This window comes from Amblyomma mixtum, chromosome 2 (assembly GCF_055824585.1).
Source record: "Amblyomma mixtum isolate Tamu chromosome 2, ASM5582458v1, whole genome shotgun sequence".
In the NCBI taxonomy this organism is placed as follows: Eukaryota; Metazoa; Arthropoda; class Arachnida; order Ixodida; family Ixodidae; genus Amblyomma; species Amblyomma mixtum.
Window position 1 is genome coordinate 295,101,040 of NC_143013.1, and position 17,982 is coordinate 295,119,021.

The 17,982-nt window shown below is 50.6% G+C and overlaps 1 protein-coding gene across 1 annotated transcript in view; it reads right to left on the reverse strand.

Annotated features, from left to right (window-relative positions):
* Positions 1-17,982, reverse strand: part of LOC149364556 (uncharacterized) — a 57,944-nt gene that overhangs the window by 8,211 nt on the left and 31,751 nt on the right. The window contains exons 2-4 of the mRNA XM_089574510.1: positions 5,320-5,521; positions 2,243-2,305; positions 1,167-1,316 (exon numbers count right to left, since the gene is read on the reverse strand). Of these exons, the coding sequence (XP_089430636.1) occupies positions 1,167-1,316; positions 2,243-2,305; positions 5,320-5,521 (415 nt within the window). The remainder of the gene's footprint in view (positions 1-1,166; positions 1,317-2,242; positions 2,306-5,319; positions 5,522-17,982) is intronic.

A 17,982-nucleotide genomic window follows, 5' to 3' on the forward strand; every position in this document is an offset into this window, starting at 1 on the left:
GCATATTCTAGAAAGGCAATTATTCTCTTAAGTTTCGCCTGTGTGTACAGTAACGGGCATTCTTTTCCGCATCCCTATATCTAACACCTGGAGCCTTTTTTTTCATGTTGCCAGTATGGTCCTAGCTTGGTACCTCGCATTGCCCTGCAGTCGTGGTTCTCTGCACATACTTGCGCCTGTGAGCAAAAAGTAAGAGACTCTACTCAGCCCCCTTTCGTCATTTCAAATCACATTATCACCTTCAAATGACAAAGTTGTTATTGATGTTTGTTGCTTGGGCAGCTACTTGAAAACTGAACTAAGCGTTAAACAAATAAAATTTCTGGCTCCTTGCTACATCCTGCAATGAAGTACTCGTGAGAGCCGGGGCTCGGCATATTCTGCTATATGCTCTGTTGTACACAGACTACATACAGTCATACTGCCGGAACAACACTTACTTCGTCACTATGCGAATTTTTTCACCATACTTAATAGGGATATGATAACTGAGGTGTGTCATAAATTTAGGTAGTTGACACTACAATTGCAGTGCAAACTATCTAAATTTGGTGCTGGACTAGGTGTTTGGAAAGGACCTTCAAAGGTCCTCTCCAAACACAAAGTCCAGCATTGCAGTTGTATGTCACTGGTTTTGTGTCAGCGTTATGCATATATGCTGCCCAAGCTCGCAGCCATCATGGCAGCATCTTCTACGGCATTCAGGTGAGGAGTGCGGGTACTCTGGGTGAAATTCTGGCCTTTTGTTTTTCTGCCCATGGCTGCATTTCTATGGAGACTACATGCAGAAGACACCGGTGTGCTCTGTGATGTCATTGTACGCTGAAGAAAACCCATGTGGTTAAAACTATTAGGAGCCCTCCTCTACGGCGCCTCTTTTTCTCCCTCATTCCTTTATCTACTCCCTCATGGACGCAGTTGAGGTGTCCAATTCTCATAGTCATGCCCCTTCATGCTTCTCTCCTTCCCATGTCCCAGATGCGTTCTCACGAAACGAGCGCGTCCGCTGGGTTTCCTCGCCAGCAATGGCTATCGCTGTAAAAGAACTTGAGCACGTTGGTTAGCTCGACCGCTGTTCAAATTCGGTCACGGGTGCCCGTGTGTCGGACCCCCATTCCCGTTTTCGCTTTGGCGACGGGGGCAAAAGGAAAGGGAACCACCCTCACTGGTGCCGGCGTGCGGGTCGACGATGCACTCTCCGAGGCTGGGCTGTCCGGTGAGAGGGTCCCCGACGTCCCTGGTGACGCACACCATTCCTTCGGGGCACTGGAGCGGAGCCGCCGGCGCGTACACCGGAGCCGTGCTGCACACGATGCCTGCACGAGCACGAAACCCCGTTATAACGAAGTTTAAAAAAAACAATTGCTTCGTTGTACCGTTTTTCGCCATATCCATTATACCGGTGTTACGTTACTTCACGTTGCATGGGCAGTTGCGTTTCTTTATGTCCGCTGCTTCTCTATAGCGAGGTTTAGCACCATACCTGTAGGCTTGTCAGAATTCGCTATAGCGAAGCGCGGTCCGGGATTTAGAAGTCTATAGCAGGTGACGCCGAGTATTTTACTGAGGCACGGAGTATTCAAAACGGGCGATCACATGGAACTTGTTAGTTCGTTGATATGGTTTGGCTTTGTCTGGCCTTGCACATGTGGTTGCCGTGTTAGACTTCCCGAGACTCTCGGTGACAGGTCACCGAACATCACAGTACAGGTGCAGTGGACATTTGCACAATAGCATATCGCTTCTGCTGACAAAAAAAAGGAGGGGGGGGGGGGGGGGGGGGGGTCTGTGGTAAAGAGCCCGTTGAACTGAGTCCTCAAAACAGGCTCAGGAAGTCCTGCTATCAAAATAAGTGCATAAGACCTCACGACCCCAATCGAAGCAGCGACCTCCGACCTGTCGGGTTATCCCCTTCGCCTAATCCCAAGAGCCGTGTGTGCTCCACTGGTCGCGCTATGCGCATGCGTGGTGTAGCAACGACCAAACTTGGCTGCATGCCTCTGGAATGCGGCCTGCCGTGCCCAGTCGGTGCATTAACTCTGTGGCTGTGCCGGAGGGTCGCACACCTTGAGGAATGTCTTCGAGGAGCCACTAAGGGTCTGTGCACACGGGTGTTTTAATTATACATGGAGATTACGTCCCCCCTCCTCTCCCGTTATTTTTCCTCCGGATGTTTTTATTTATTTATTTTTTCGGTACACGCATGCATGCGCGCGAAGCAAGGAAAGCAGCGAGCCCGTACCTGTGAATTGCTTCGGCGGTTTGGTGGCGTTGCCGGGACGAACCTGTTTCGCCCAGTCGATCACTGAAACGAAGAGAAAAAAGTAAGCGGGGCACGGTTCTTTATTGCATAAAGGGTCGCCCGATAATCGCGACGATGCAGATTGCTGGAATGAGTGCTGAGCTCATTTGCTTTTCTTTTTTTTTTTTACTCTTTAATGACGTGTAATCTCTCTCAGAGACTCAAATGTAGCGAGAAGAATATTTGTTCTGAGCAAAATATTCGATCTCGCAGTCGTCGCTTGACTAGCTTCCAGTGGTGGCTAATATGAACATAACCAGTGTTCCAGCGAAGGCCGTGACTATATATTTTTTCAAGGTATGATTTTCGACGTTTAAATATGTTTATACCGGCATAGTAAAGCAATGTTTGTTGGTGGTGAAAAAAAACGGGTGAATCATGTTAAATAGTCAAGTGGTTAACTAATTTCTATTAGGCAACTTTTAACGTGCAGTTCTGCGCCTGGTTGTAATTAGGGAGTCGCATTTGGGAGTTCGTATTAGCCATGTCAATTTTTAGAATTTCAAAAATGCGATCACCCTAGCGCCTCTTGCGAAAATGGCGCGCTGCAACGTCCACCAGTCGCATCAGTCCGTGGCGCACGCATCACGTGACCTTCTCGCACGCGCCTACACCGCAGCGCGCGGCAGAAGGTCGCGTGACACGTGCGCCATGGATTGACACGTACTGCGCGATGTTCGGAACGGAGCGCGATAAAATTTATTGTGTTATAGCGCCGAAGGTATTAAAACGTATGGCGAATCCTAACGGCAAGTTGCGAATCTCATCGCAACCGGGCGCCTTAGTGTAATAGTTAAATGGTTAACCAACTTACTATTTAACATGATTCAATGCTGGTATTACTAGGCCACAGAAGTCATACCTTTTATACTTCCAAAGCCTAATCTAATAACTATAGTGTCCGGCTTCCCTGAAACACCCTGTAGAGTATTGGTTAATTGTCCTTTATCCATTTGCTGTTACTTTTAACTAAGTACGACGACCGCCAAGAGCACCATTCTGGCCTTGCACACTTCTCGCGAGTGCTGTACAGCAATCACTGCCACGCAAACCTACCACACCGGCCAGCAACACAGGCCAGTCACGTGTTTAGGCCGGATGCGACGCTAACCATTGCTCCACAGCTTGGCGAGGATCTCGCCGTCTTTTCGGAGAATTCGGGCACTGTTTCTAGCGTTCTCTTTTTTCTTTTCCCCCTTCCTTTTCTCAAGTGTAACACCCCCTGGGCGCAGCATCGCTGTTTGCCTTGTAACGGGTTCCGGGACCCGGGTATCGTCAAGCCGCTGATAACAGTCTTCAGCCGTGCAGAAGCCATCCACAGGAGGACGCCTGGCGGAAAATAAATGAACCAACCGAACCGCCACAGCCGCTTCCTCGGATGGGTGCGCGGACCCCCAAAAGACACGCCCCCAATCCCCTTCTTTATCTTCATTATACAGATGAGAAAGAAAGCAAACAATAAAAGGTACGGCGGGTGTGTCGTCCCTCCTCTCCTGTGGTGTCTCTCCAGTGGCCGCAGGACGAACAGATGGGCGCGCACGGTGTGGCTAATTGCGCGCGTCGACGCAGTTAATAGCACTGAGCGTAGCCGCACTCTTGATCGTGATGCCAAAATGAAGAAAGAAAAGGGGAAGGGGGCTGGGACGCGACACCGCGCGCCGGCACATGTGTCTGTGTGTGGTGCTGCGACAAGACGTGGAGAGGAAGGAGAACCGCGGACCAGCCGTCGTCTTTCGGGCGCCGATGACACGGAACGAGTGGCGGCGTGACCCAGGGGCCACCCTTTCCAGAAGCCCCCGCGACTCCCGAAATAGTGGCCATGTATCGCGCCCAGACCTAAAGCTATAGCGGCCTCCTTGGCACTGTCCAAACAACCCGGTTCCTCTAGTGTCCCATTCCTGGACGGGTCGGGCGGGTGGAACCAGTGCTGCAGTCGATTGGATTCGAGCACGAGGCTTACTCAGTTGTTAGGCCTAGCTGCAATGCACGTGCACTCGAGGCATGACGGAAGGGCACTGGCGCCTCGAACAGGCACATTCGTTACACACCAACAGCGAAAGCCACCAACCTCGCGTCGCCCGGCGTATTCGGGGCCTGTCTGTCAGTGCCAGAATAGTGCTGGATCCGGTGGCATGTTCTGGCATTTCGCCAGCTTCGTAGGCACTGAGCGGTGTTCACGTTTATTATGGCAGTTTGAACAGGCACGTTGTTAACTAATTATCCAGTTCGCAACAGGCAGTGTAGCCGGCAGATACGTATTTCGCTTCGGAGCCCGCGTCCCGGCGCGAATTTAAGCTGCGCTGGTGGAACGTGGTCTGGTTGGCTGCGGGGTCTGTTATGTGAGGCCATACTGGAGATATCAGCAGCCTGGCTATATGCGCCTGTTATCGTGCTCTGGGTGGAGGATGACAATACACGCACCGAGGGCTGGGTTATTCCTACGTCCTTGAGAAAAGTCGGCCATATGTGCGTTCGTTCTGCGCAAGCCAAACTACCCCAATGCCCAAGGAGTCGAGGACATTGCACGCGCTGATCGAGGCACGACTCCACTGGAGTCCCACCGCAGTCTTGAAGGAGCCTTCGCGAAGCTTCGAGGCCACGCGATCGCGTGTTCCCTTTAACAATGGACCGTATTGTACATGCGGCAAGGAGGTGCAAGTCGCTGTCCCGGCTTCGCATCGCCACAGGATTTGGCCTGTGGTGGTGGTTAGGTTCTCCCGCATGCAGCTACGAAGCACAAACCTAAGTAAAGGGCGGTATATGGAAGCCTCAGTGTACTAACCTCTTTGTAGGGACATGTGTGGTCATCATTGGCGGGGATCAGGCCGCACGTTGGTCGGCGGACTGTTCGCGTTGCCAAGAGTTTCATCTTTGCCGCTCCCCATCTAACGGAGGCACATCCGTGTTTCCACGAACACGTGAATGATGCGTGGCATATATCTCATCCGCGGGAAGGCCGATCGCGCGTACGTGCGTCCTTTCAAAGCACCAGCTGTTTGGTCAGTGCGTGCACGTACCCGGCGGCGGCGCCAGCTTGGGCAGGCAGGTGAACACGCATCCGTTGAAGCAGCACCGGTGGCTGTTCCAGCGGCAGTCGTCGTCGCTGACGCACGGGTGCGCCCGACACCGGGAGCGGGACACCGGGACACGGGGCGCGGGACAGTCCGCCGCGTCCGGGTTCAGCGCCAGAAGGTCGGCCAGCAGCTTGGACAACTCCGACTGCAGCAACGGGACGCGCATTTGAATACCATATGAAGTATACATACAGCCACTATATATAGCCTATGTTTGCATGTCTGCTTGCCCCGGCCCCACTGCACCTATCTGAAAGGATGGCACAACGCACCCTATAAAGTGTGTGGAGAGGCACAAAAATAATTGTGGTAACGCATAAAAAAAAAAACCGTCGTACCGACGGAAATAAATTATCGAACGTATAACAGCGAGCAAAACGAACCAGTAGTTAAGCGGGACGTTTCGTTATCACGCAGTGGACGATTTCCCCCCCCCCCAAAAAAAAAGCCTTTGCAAATCTTCCCGAACCTCCGTTTTCGGGCTCTCTTAGGGTGAGATGTGATTTTTGACGTAGAACTGGAAAGCTATTTCGTCCGTGACGTCAAGTAGTCCCCTGCATTGCACGTTCACCGTGTTAGCTGCTGTCTTATTTCGCACATTTCTACGTTCTACTGGTTGGTAGTTATACCAAGCACAATGTGTAGTAATTGTCGAGGTACCGTGGTCCTACCGTGCTCCCACCATTGTCTTGCCATGCTGCCGGCGCGGCGACCATGGCGACAGCGGTGCCATTCACCAGCGGTTGCGGTGGCCAGCAACCTTGTCGGGGCTGCAAGGAGCCACCTATTCGTCTTTATCCCACCATGGGACACAGCGACGCCAGCGAGGGGATCATCCCTTTTTGTCTTGACAAGGAGCGCCGACCAGCCGCCTTGAAGGAGCGAATTGAGGGCGGCACAAAGCCACTCCCAGAACTCACTAATGGCCGCCGCGGTGGCTCAGCGGTTACGGTGCTCGGCTGCTGTCCCGAAAGACGCGGGTTCGATCCCGGCCGCGGCGGCTAGAATTTCTTTGGAGGAGAAATTCTAGAGGCCCGTGTACTGTGCGATGTCAGTGCACGTTAAAGAACCCCAGGTGGTCCAAATTTCCGGAGCCCTCCACTACGGCGTCTCTCATAGCCTTAGTCGCTTTGGGACGTTAAACCCCATAAACCAAACCAAACCAGAACTCACTAATCAGGGCCGCATATCCCACTGGTGAAATGTCCGGGCAGGTGCTTTGACCTTCGTGGACATGCCGTGGCGGGATATCTCAGCCGTCGGCTTGTTTCCCCTGGTATCGACAATGAATATTGCTCGCGTAAACGTTAACATTCAAAGAATGAGTAATGGTACATCTATATCGTTCACCATTTAATTTTCAACAACAAAGCGCACAAAATTTTTTGTGTAAATAACAGAAATTGTTGTTTCTTTTTTTTCTTTTTTGGTATACGAAAGTCTGTCTGCCCCCCCCCCCCCCCCCCTTTCCGCCCCCCCCCCCCCCCCCTAAAACCACTCTCTGGGACCGCCACTGCCTTGGCGGGACACATGGTCCCGAGACTTTTGTCCCCCACTGTACTTCCAAGCCTTTCAGGAGTACACTCTGTTTCAGGGGCGTCTTCCTTGGCGGAACACGTGGTCCCGAGACTTTTGTCCCCGACTGTACTTTCAAGCCTTTCAGGGGCGTCTTCCTTGGCGGAACACATGGTCCCGAGACTTTTGTCCCCGACTATACTTTCAAGCCTTTCTGGGGCGTCTTCCTTGGCGGAGCACATGGACCAGAGATTTTTTTCCCCGACTGTACTTTCAAGTCTTTCAGGGGCGTCTTCCCTGGCGGAGCACATGGTCCCGAGACTTTTGTCCCCGACTATACTTTCAAGCCTTTCTGGGGCGTCTTCCCTGGCGGAACACATGGTCCCGAGACTTTTGTCCCCGACTATACTTTCAAGCCTTTCTGGGGCGTCTTCCTTGGCGGAGCACATGGACCAGAGACTTTTTTCCCCGACTGTACTTTCAAACCTTTCAGGGTAGTCTTCCCTGGCGGAACACATGGTCCCGAGACTTTTTTCCCCGACTGTACTTTCAAGTCTTTCAGGGGCGATACCTGAAAGTCTCAACTGGACACAGTGTGTTCACAGATGTCAGGTATATTTGAAATAAAAAAATATAAATAACACGATGTAATTAAAAACATGACTCTGCTGTACCGGCGTCAAAGACCAACTTGGTGAACGAGCAGTATAGGCGTTTGTGCTTGGCCGCGAAGCAACTGATATCTTAGAAAAGAGCGGCACCAAGTATTTCGAGATAGAAAAAGCGAGGAGATAGCGTAAACGCGAATACGTGCGAGCGGCGTGAGCGTCCTCGGCTCCGCGTTCAGCCCAGCGCTTACGATTTCCGAGGGACACCGCGGCGCGTTATACAGCTGTCGTATCGGGCAACGCCCGCGCGCATGGGGGACGCGGAGAACGCGTGAAAATAAACAAATCAGATATACGTGTTTGCATGCGAGCGCGGATTGCAGGGTTCTTTGCTTGAGCGGTGTTTAGTTAGGTGTAGTCAGGTTATGCACGACGGAAACGAACAGAATTCGTGACGTAAGAAAATATATGAACATGGATAAAAATAGCCCCCCAAAAAGAAAGGCCGTCGAGCTGGGCCCAGTCAAGCGGTGTTTGATAAGCAACAGGTAGCTTTCATGAGTCGTGTTTGCGTGCCGGCGGTCGCGAGATGTTGTAAATGTTTCTTTTCTTTTTGAGGGAAGAGGAAAGGGGGGGGGGGGGGGGGGGGTTGTGTCGAGTCCTTCTTATCTGCCTGCAATCCTCCTGCAGCCGAGTGAGCAACACTCGATCAGTGTCTACCCCCCCCCCCCCCCCCCCCCCTTTCCAACCACTACTTCTTACGCCAGCGACTCCTTACTCATTCTTTATCTTTCTGTATACGTTCCGCAAAAAAGAAAAGAAAAAAGTGATATCTTGAGCGTTTGGCGACGAATTAGATACCGCGTTGTGCAGAAGCTATGGAGAGGTGCGGAGCTGGGCTAACTTCTAACAGACCGACAGTCGAAACAGGACAGACGGCGAATTGCGCGCTTAAACATCCTGCAGGCTGGGAATATAAAACCGCAAAATAAAAAACAAAGACGGAGCGAAGCTGTTTTGCAGCGTTTTTCTTTACAAAATTGACGATAGACTTTGTTAAATTTTTCAACTTCGCATCCTGGTTCAATGTACACGCTCTAAAATGAGGACATATGGAAGAGTTGGCCTGTATCGATAAGGTACTGCGTTCTGACCATAAAGAGACCACTTTTACCGGAAACGGAGCTTTCTGAATATATATATATATATATATATATATATATATATATATATGTAGAAAAAGGGGTCACAACCTTGCAATTATCTTAATTTAATACCGACAGTTTCGGACGGAGGACCGTCCTTCCTCAGGGTATACAGGACGGTCCTCCGTCCGAAACTGTCGGTATTAAATTAAGATAATTGCAAGGTTGTGACCCCTTCTTCTACAAGTCTTCCTGGCCCATTGAACGACAAGACCTCCTGCAACTACTATATATATATATATATATACAAGGGGCAGGCGCGCCGATTAAAAATATCACCCGGCGAGCTTCTCTGTGCGCACCTGTGACAGTGGGTGATGCACTCCCCTTCCCTAGAAAACTAGGGAAGGGGAGTGAGGGGCTCGTTATAAATATTAGGGAAGCCAACAGCCACAGAAACCAAGGGACACAGGGGATTTTTAATTTTATTTATTTTTGTGGTGTTGTTCGATTTAGAATATTACTGAATATGTTATCGCTTAAAGCTAATTGATTAGAAAAGCAGAAGAAAAAACAACCACATGCGCCGGTGGGATCCGAACCCACGACCTCCGAATTACGCGTCCGGTGCTCTCGCTGAGCTACGGCGACGGCTGTCAAATCTGCTTTCGGGGGTATTTATGTTTACAAATAACCTAACCTTGAGAGTGTTGGCGTGGGTGGCGCTGATGAACACTCTCAAGGTTAAGCAAACAAGGAAGGGGAATGAGGGGCTCGTTGTAATTATGACAGAAGCCAACAGCCACAGAAACCAAGGGGCACAGGGGATTTTTTTTTATTAATTTATTTATTTTGTGGTGTTGATCAATTTAGAATATTACTGAATATGTCATCGCTTAAAGCTAATTGATTAGAAAAGCAGAAGAAAAAAAAACAACCACATGCCGCCGGTGGGATCCGAACCCACGACCTCCGAATTACGCGTCCGGTGCTCTACCTCTGAGCTACGGCGACGGCTGTCAAACCTTCTGCTTTCGTGGGTATTTATGTTTACAAGTAACCTAACCTTGAGAGTGTTCATCAGCGCCACCCACGTTCATAAGCGGCGGACGTAGAACGTCCTGAGTTACCGCAGGTGTGACGTAGAACGTCATCGAACGGCGAGGGTGGAAGCTGTGTGAGAACCCTCTTATGCTTCCTATGGCATCAAGGCTGCCAGAATCGAGGCCCTTGCTAAGCAATTAAGCAAACAAGGAAGGGGAATGAGGGGCTCGTTGTAATTATGACAGAAGCCAACAGCCACAGAAACCAAGGGGCACAGGGGATTTTTTTTATTAATTTATTTATTTTGTGGTGTTGATCAATTTAGAATATTACTGAATATGTCATCGCTTAAAGCTAATTGATTAGAAAAGCAGAAGAAAAAACAACCACATGCCGCCGGTGGGATCCAAACCCACGACCTCCGAATTACGCGTCCGGTGCTCTACCTCTGAGCTACGGCGACGGCTGTCAAACCTTCTGCTTTCGTGGGTATTTATGTTTACAAGTAACCTAACCTTGAGAGTGTTCATCAGCGCCACCCACGTTCATAAGCGGCGGACGTAGAACGTCCTGAGTTACCGCAGGTGTGACGTAGAACGTCATCGAACGGCGAGGGTGGAAGCTGTGTGAGAACCCTCTTATGCTTCCTATGGCATCAAGGCTGCCAGAATCGAGGCCCTCGCTAAGCAATTAAGCAAACAAGGAAGGGGAATGAGGGGCTCGTTGTAATTATGACAGAAGCCAACAGCCACAGAAACCAAGGGGCACAGGGGATTTTTTTTATTAATTTATTTATTTTGTGGTGTTGATCAATTTAGAATATTACTGAATATGTCATCGCTTAAAGCTAATTGATTAGAAAAGCAGAAGAAAAAACAACCACATGCCACCGGTGGGATCCGAACCCACGACCTCCGAATTACGCGTCCGGTGCTCTACCTCTGAGCTACGGCGACGGCTGTCAAACCTTCTGCTTTCGTGGGTATTTATGTTTACAAGTAACCTAACCTTGAGAGTGTTCATCAGCGCCACCCACGTTCATAAGCGGCGGACGTAGAACGTCCTGAGTTACCGCAGGTGTGACGTAGAACGTCATCGAACGGCGAGGGTGGAAGCTGTGTGAGAACCCTCTTATGCTTCCTATGGCATCAAGGCTGCCAGAATCGAGGCCCTTGCTAAGCAATTAAGCAAACAAGGAAGGGGAATGAGGGGCTCGTTGTAATTATGACAGAAGCCAACAGCCACAGAAACCAAGGGGCACAGGGGATTTTTTTTTATTAATTTATTTATTTTGTGGTGTTGATCAATTTAGAATATTACTGAATATGTCATCGCTTAAAGCTAATTGATTAGAAAAGCAGAAGAAAAAACAACCACATGCCGCCGGTGGGATCCAAACCCACGACCTCCGAATTACGCGTCCGGTGCTCTACCTCTGAGCTACGGCGACGGCTGTCAAACCTTCTGCTTTCGTGTCTGGGCAAGCTTTTCGAAAGAATCATCACTAAAAGAATACAAAGACACCTAGAAGACTGAGGATGGTACCCCAACACTATGTTCGGCTTCAGGGAACATCTATCGACCCAAGACGTGCTGCTTCAGCTCAAAGAAGAAGTACTAGAAACAATGCCAAGCAAAAGGGAAAACGTAGTCATGGCCGTGGACATCAAAGGGGCCTTCGACAACGTATCCCACGCAGCAATCATGGAAGGCATCAACGCCACCAACTGCGGAAAGAAAACACACGACTATGTGAGAAGCTTCCTCACAAACAGAACTGCAACGGTGGGTTTGGGAGACCTACGAAGCGAGGTCTTTCAAACGCCATGCAGGGGAACTCCACAGGGCTCAGTGATATCACCAGTGCTCTTCAACATATCAATGATCATCCTAGCCAAAGAGCTCAGCCAGATACAAGGAATCAGACACGCAATTTATGCGGATGACATCACCATATGGACCAGCGAAGGCTCGCTAGGAAGCAAAGAAGAAAGTCTACAAGCGGCAGCCACCTGCATTGAAGGATACATGAAGAAGAGGGGACTAAGGTGTTCCACCGAAAAGTCCGAACTTCTCAGAGTAGGAAGGCACCCTACAGAGGCTAACCTCGAGGTGAAACTAGAAGGGCAGAACATACCGGAACAAAGAATGATAAGAATACTCGGTATGTGGCTGCAAGGTAGCAGGAAATGCAGCCACACACTCAGCCTGCTACGCAAAGCGGCGGAGCAAGTAGGCCGAATGATAAATAGAGTAGCCAGCAAAAGGCATGGCATGAAGGAAGAAGACACAATCAGACTGGTGAACAGCCTGATAGTCAGTCGAATAACATACTCACTACCATACCACGTAACCATCAAAGCTGAAAGAGAGCAAGCAGAAGCTATCCTTCGCAAAGCGTACAAGATAACCTTACATCTACCAAGGAACACGTCCAACGAGAAGCTAATGCAACTAGGGCTAAACAACACTTTTGAAGAGCTGAGTGAATGCCAAATAAAGGCACAACTTCAAAGACTCAGCGACACAAGAACCGGACGAGCACTTCTGACTAGGTTGGGTCGGGAGACGGAGAACCATCACAACAACAGGGCAAACATACCAGACGCACTAAGAAGAAACATAAGCGTACAACCCATCCCCCGCAACATGGACCCAAACCTCCATGCCAGCAGGAGGAGAGCCAGAGCAGAATACTATGAAAAAACAATAGGGCACAGGGACAGCACGGTATACACCGACGCTTCCCCGTACTATGGTGAACGGGGAAATAAAATGGTGGCGGTAGTCGTCAACCACCAGGGAGAACACATAACGAGCCTCACGGCCAGGGCATCAAATGTAGCAGAGGCGGAGGAGATAGCGATAGCCCTAGCAATGAGGGAGGGGGATAGAAAGGGGAGACCCTTGAATATTTTAACAGACTCACAAGAAGCGTGTCGAAACTACACAAAAGGAAGGGTAGGCAAAACGACACTCAGGATCCTCAGCGAGGGGACACCCTCGGGGAGGAGAGAGAAACATAACATAATTTGGATACCAGGCCACGCGGGGGTCTGGGGCAACGAAAGGGCGGACGAACTAGCTCGAGGGCTTACTATCCGAGCTGGGGGGTCACAAGCCCCGGAGGAGCTCTGGACTAGCCTAGGGGCTGGGTACTCTGAAACACTAAGTTTATACAGGGGGCTAAGATACAAATACCCCCCACCACACAAAGAGCTAAGCAAGGAAGAAGCCGCAAAATGGCGGAAGCTACAGACAGGCTCCTTCCCCAACTTATATATACTAAGCAAGATGTTCCCGACACAATACCGCGCCACATGCCCTTGGTGCGAAGCGAGGCCAACACTATACCACATAACATGGGAATGCGACAGAAACATATCGTTCCGCAAACACGACACACCAAGTGCGGAGCAATGGGAGAGCCGGCTCACCAGCTGCGAGCTAGAGGCCCAAAGGGCACTCATAGCACACGCAAGCGAGGTGGCCAGACTCAGTGGAGCCCTGGACTAGGGGACCACCCAAGGCTAGGAGGCAACCTCAAGACTTGAAGAGAAGACTTGAAGAAGACCTCCACCGCAGGCTAAATCTTATAAATCAATAAAGTTTATACTCACTCACTCACTCACTCGCTTCACATGTGGACGAAGCTTCCTCTAGTCAGCTAACGAAAGGAAGACGTAACAAAGACGAAACAAGGGGAGAAATAAAAAGAGATAAAAAGAAAGGGAACAAACAACACGCGACTTCCATGTGCACCGCATTTAGAGAGAGGGTGAGGGTAGAGGACGAAAAACAAATTTAAAAAACGCAGAGCTGGTGTCCGTGCGTGCATGTGTATGGACCCCTCCCTTTTCCTCGCGTTCAACCTTCCTTTGAGTTCTACTGCAGCAGCTAAAACAGTCAGTCTGGAAGCGGCGCGCATTACTGCGAGGAAACAAAGGGCCTTGGTACCCTTCCCTTTCTCTCCTTTCCCTCTCGTTAGGAGAAAGGAGGCAGCGTAGAGAGAGGAGGTGCGGAGCGCTCATCAATGGGAGTCCGAGTCCGGACGAGCGTCGAACGACGGTTAGCGGAAAAGCGAAAAAGACGGCGAAAAAAAGCCGAGAGACGCAGCGGCCTTCTGCGAAGAACCTCCTTGAAAGCCAGCTCCCGGCCGCCGGGCTTTCGCCTACGTGGGAAGCGAAGAAGGACGGCGCGACGAAAGAAGTGTCAGGGGCAACCGGGCTTTTCCAATATAGCTGTCGCGCCTGCCTGCTTTCCAGTTACTTTCCAGCCTGTGCGGCACAGGTGAAATATAGATGCATGTGCGGTTTGACAGGGCCAAAGTGAGAGAAGGAAGAAGAGAGAAAAAAAGGCGAAGGAAAATATAAGCAAGAGAGAGAGATTGAAGAGGCCGGAATGGGAACTGGAGCAACGGTTAGTGCATGCGTTCTTGGCTGTTCAGGCCGCCTGTTTTGTTTCCTTGCGTGGTTTATTTTCCTGCTTGCTACAGTGTACGAGGACGCACACTTATTGGCTTCCGGTGACGCGCGGGTTTGGTTGGAGGCTAGGATTAGGTCGCTGCAGGTGATTGATTGGAGAAATGTCGGCCCGCGGTGCTGTTCTGTGTTGTCCGCACCGGTCGCCTTGCATTTGTGATAACAACGATAATCATAATATATACTGAGATGTGTGTTTATGGGGTTTAATGTTCTCAGGCTATGAGGGATGCCGTAGTGAAAGGCTCCGGATAATTTCGACCACCTATGGTTTTTTAACGTCCGCTGACATCGCACAGCGAACGGTTAATCCAATTATGCCGTGGTAATTCCCCTTTTATCTGCCACCTCCTGTTACATTTCTCGCTAGCAGGTCCAAGGGTAGCGGTCAAGGGGGTGAATCGCTCAAAGGGAAGAATCGATCGACGCTATTGGCTGCAGGAGCCCCTCTGAGTGGAATTTGCCGCTTTGTTCTTAAGTTGCATTGACTCTAGATCGTTTCATTCCTGCGTGAATCGAAATTTCCGTGTCCCCAATGGAGACAAATCCGCAGGTGGACAAAAACCTCTCCCACTGACCCCCGACGCCCTGTCATCCAGCAGCCGTGGCCACGTCATCCCATCAGATTTCATTATCTAATCTCCCTAGCTCTCTAGCTCCTCTTGCTACGTGCGACTGCGTTCTCCACTCTGATGGACCACCAGTTGTATAGTTATCCGCGTTACATGCCCCGTCCGAGTCTAATTCCTTCGCTTGGTTTCAGCTAGGACATCATTAACTCGCACCTTTTCTCTAATGTACGCCTTCTCTCTTTCCGTCCAAAAGTTTCCCTGATCATTTTCCGTACAGGGTCGTCCGCTCTTAAAGGGCCACGGACCACCCCAGCTCAGCAGACACTCTCTACCTCTCTTTCAGCGAGCCTCCTCTCCTTCCATTCCCTCCTCGAAATTCTTCTCTCCCGCTCCTCGTCGAGTAGGCTCGGCAAGGCAAAATCACCCCTTCCTTCTCCGACGTAAGCCGGAGGCGTGGTGTCTGTGGAGTGCGTCACGGGGCTACGTCATGGCCCCGCCTTCAATAGAATTCTTTTCTTGGTTTTTGCTGCTGGGGCTGAAACAGCGTCGTCGCATTTTCTCCGCACACTGAACGATCGAGAGGCGCGATCGGCTCGACCACCTAGACTTGTTAGCGAGCGCACCCTTTCATACATCTGTTTGTCATTCCCAGTTAGCGAGCCACCTTTTCATTTTTTTTTTAGGCCTCCCCACCGTTTCACGAGCGGATGGGCGGAAGTCGTTTCTGTTCGAAACACACGGCGAAGTGCGGACCCGGCAACCGCCCGTTTGCTTTTCTTCATGTGTGTTTGTGTTCTGTGTGTTTGTGTCTTTTCTCCGCTCCGAAGCCCATGTCGTTCATTGGAGTCGGCGTACGCAAGATGCATGGAGGATAAGCGGTGTCTATGCGGAGCGCTCAAGTGGACGAGCGAGGGAAAGGCTCTGCTGCACTACTAATTAAAACCTTGTTTTGGGGGGCTCGCATAGAAGAAAAGAAACTGAGCAGGGAGCGCGCACGCAGACCTTCTCGTGACGTGATCACGGCGGGGGGGGGAGGGGGGGGCGAACCAACTCCCTCAGTTTTACTATTTTTTACTTTTTATGGCAAGGGTTCAAGGCTGTCGCCGCACGCTCCCTCCGCAGTTTTTTTTTTTTTTTCCTTCATGCGGGTTTGGAGGCATGAGCCAGAACAGAAGGCGCTGCGGAAAGCCTTGTGCAGACGACGCGACGCCAAGGCTACGCCCAACCTTCTCCCGTCAGTCAGAACGATGCACCAATGGAGTGCCTTTAGCGAAAGTAGCCACCCTTGACGTCAGCGGGGTGCAGAGTAGTGGGCGGGGCCCGTTTTTGAAGGAAGGAAAGAACGAACGGGCTTTGATTTGAATTTTCGCAGCTTTTCGGGGCGCGCATGGCTCTAGTATTTTGCAGAGGTTATCTTCGATGCCTCATCTATGCAGTGGGCTTGTTTTTCAAAAATGTCCGGACCCTGGTCAGTGGCCCTTTAAGGTGAACACGCGAGCGCGTGGGCGCACACTTCGGACGTCCGTCCCGGCCGCGCATCGAAACGAAACGGCAGACTTAGGTCCCTCTGCTCATACGGCACCCTGCACTGGCGCTCCGATCAGTACACTGCACCTCTGTCTTCATCGTTTTAAGACGAAAGCCTTTAATGGCTCATACTGTCGTCCATTAACAAAGCGTGTCACCCGCGTTTAACTCAGGAACTAAAAAAAAAAAATAGAAGAAAACCAACGGTTGCTTCAGATAGAGAAGGAAAAAATGAGCATAGAGGCCAAGTTTGATGACTGTAGATTAATTAGTTATTTATTATAGGCAAAAATGTCGCAATTCCTTCGAAATAGCGCGGACGTCGATATAGTAGACACGTACAAGCGCAAAAAAACACGGACAGAGAAAGAGACTTGGACAACACGAGCGAAGACACTGTCCAAGTCTCTTTCTCTGCCCGTGTTTTTTTGCGCTTGTACGTGTCTACTATGAACGAAAGCCCAAAGGTCTGTGCTCTCTCGATATAACCACAGGAATGGTGTGACGTCACATCCACCGGAAGTCGTCACGGCATAGTGTTCTCTCCTTAAAGTTCTCTCCTCCTCCTCCTCTTTGGCATTCGCCTCTCAACACTTTAGTTGCCAAAGTGTCCTCGCAATTTTAGTGTGTATATAGCGTTGTATACACATACAGCTGAACCTCGTTATAACGAAGTTGAAGGGGCCCGGCGATTACTTCTTTATAGCCGTAGCTTCGTTATAGCCCGCGTTAACCGAGCCTCCAAGGGGAATCGTCATTCCTTCATTATATCCATTATTTCGTTATAAAGTTTCGTTATATCGAGGATCGACTATATATACGAGAATAATCAGCGGTCGCGCCTGTGCATACAGTCGAAGGAAATGCCTCATTATTTCGTCGTCCAACTTCCTGCGTTGCAACGGAGTTGGTTGTTGTCGAACTGGCTTCCACGGCCAGACACTGCACGCTCGCCATCCGTGTCCATGTGGGCGACGCCACACGCTCGAATCGACTCGCTTGAAGTTTATCGCGTCGCTGACGTGTGCGCTGACGTTTTTACGTTCGCCGCGTATGACCCAGTTGGCTTCGGTGAATGCGTTGTTTTGCAAGTAGGCGTCGTCGGACGCTGGCACACTTTAAAAGAAAGAAAGCCAGCAGTGCATGTGTAGCAAGTATACAAATATATACTAGCGTGCAACGGGACACGCCCCTGCAGTATATAGTAGCGTCGCCTCGTTTTCGAACCAAGGAAGCAAAAATATTTTTCTTTCCTCCCTCCAAGGAGGTCGCCGTAAAAAACGTTGGCAGTTGCAGCGACCGCGCTGTAGCTCGACGTCTCTGTGGGTTTTACCTGTGACAGCTGTGCTGAGTTACGCCTCTCCCGAATAGTAAAAGAAGAGAGAATTTCCGAAGACACAAACACACACAAAAGAAAGCAGCGCAAAGTGCAAGCGGCAGTTTCCTCTCAGGTACACACACACCCAAGCCGCGACTTTCTATAAAAGCATATGCCTTCTTTTACGTCCCGGCACCGGCTCTCAGCTGCCACGGTTTCGACACGGCGACGTCGCGCCGCCTTTGTTTTTGTTTACTTTGCCCCGTTTCGCTCATTGCCGAAGGGTTCGGCAGAGAGGAGGTGACGGGAGGGAGAACGTGGCGAACTTTCTGCGTACCACTTCTTCCCTGTGCCGAAGAACGTGTACGAGCGGCCCATTCGAGCGACGCGCGCCCG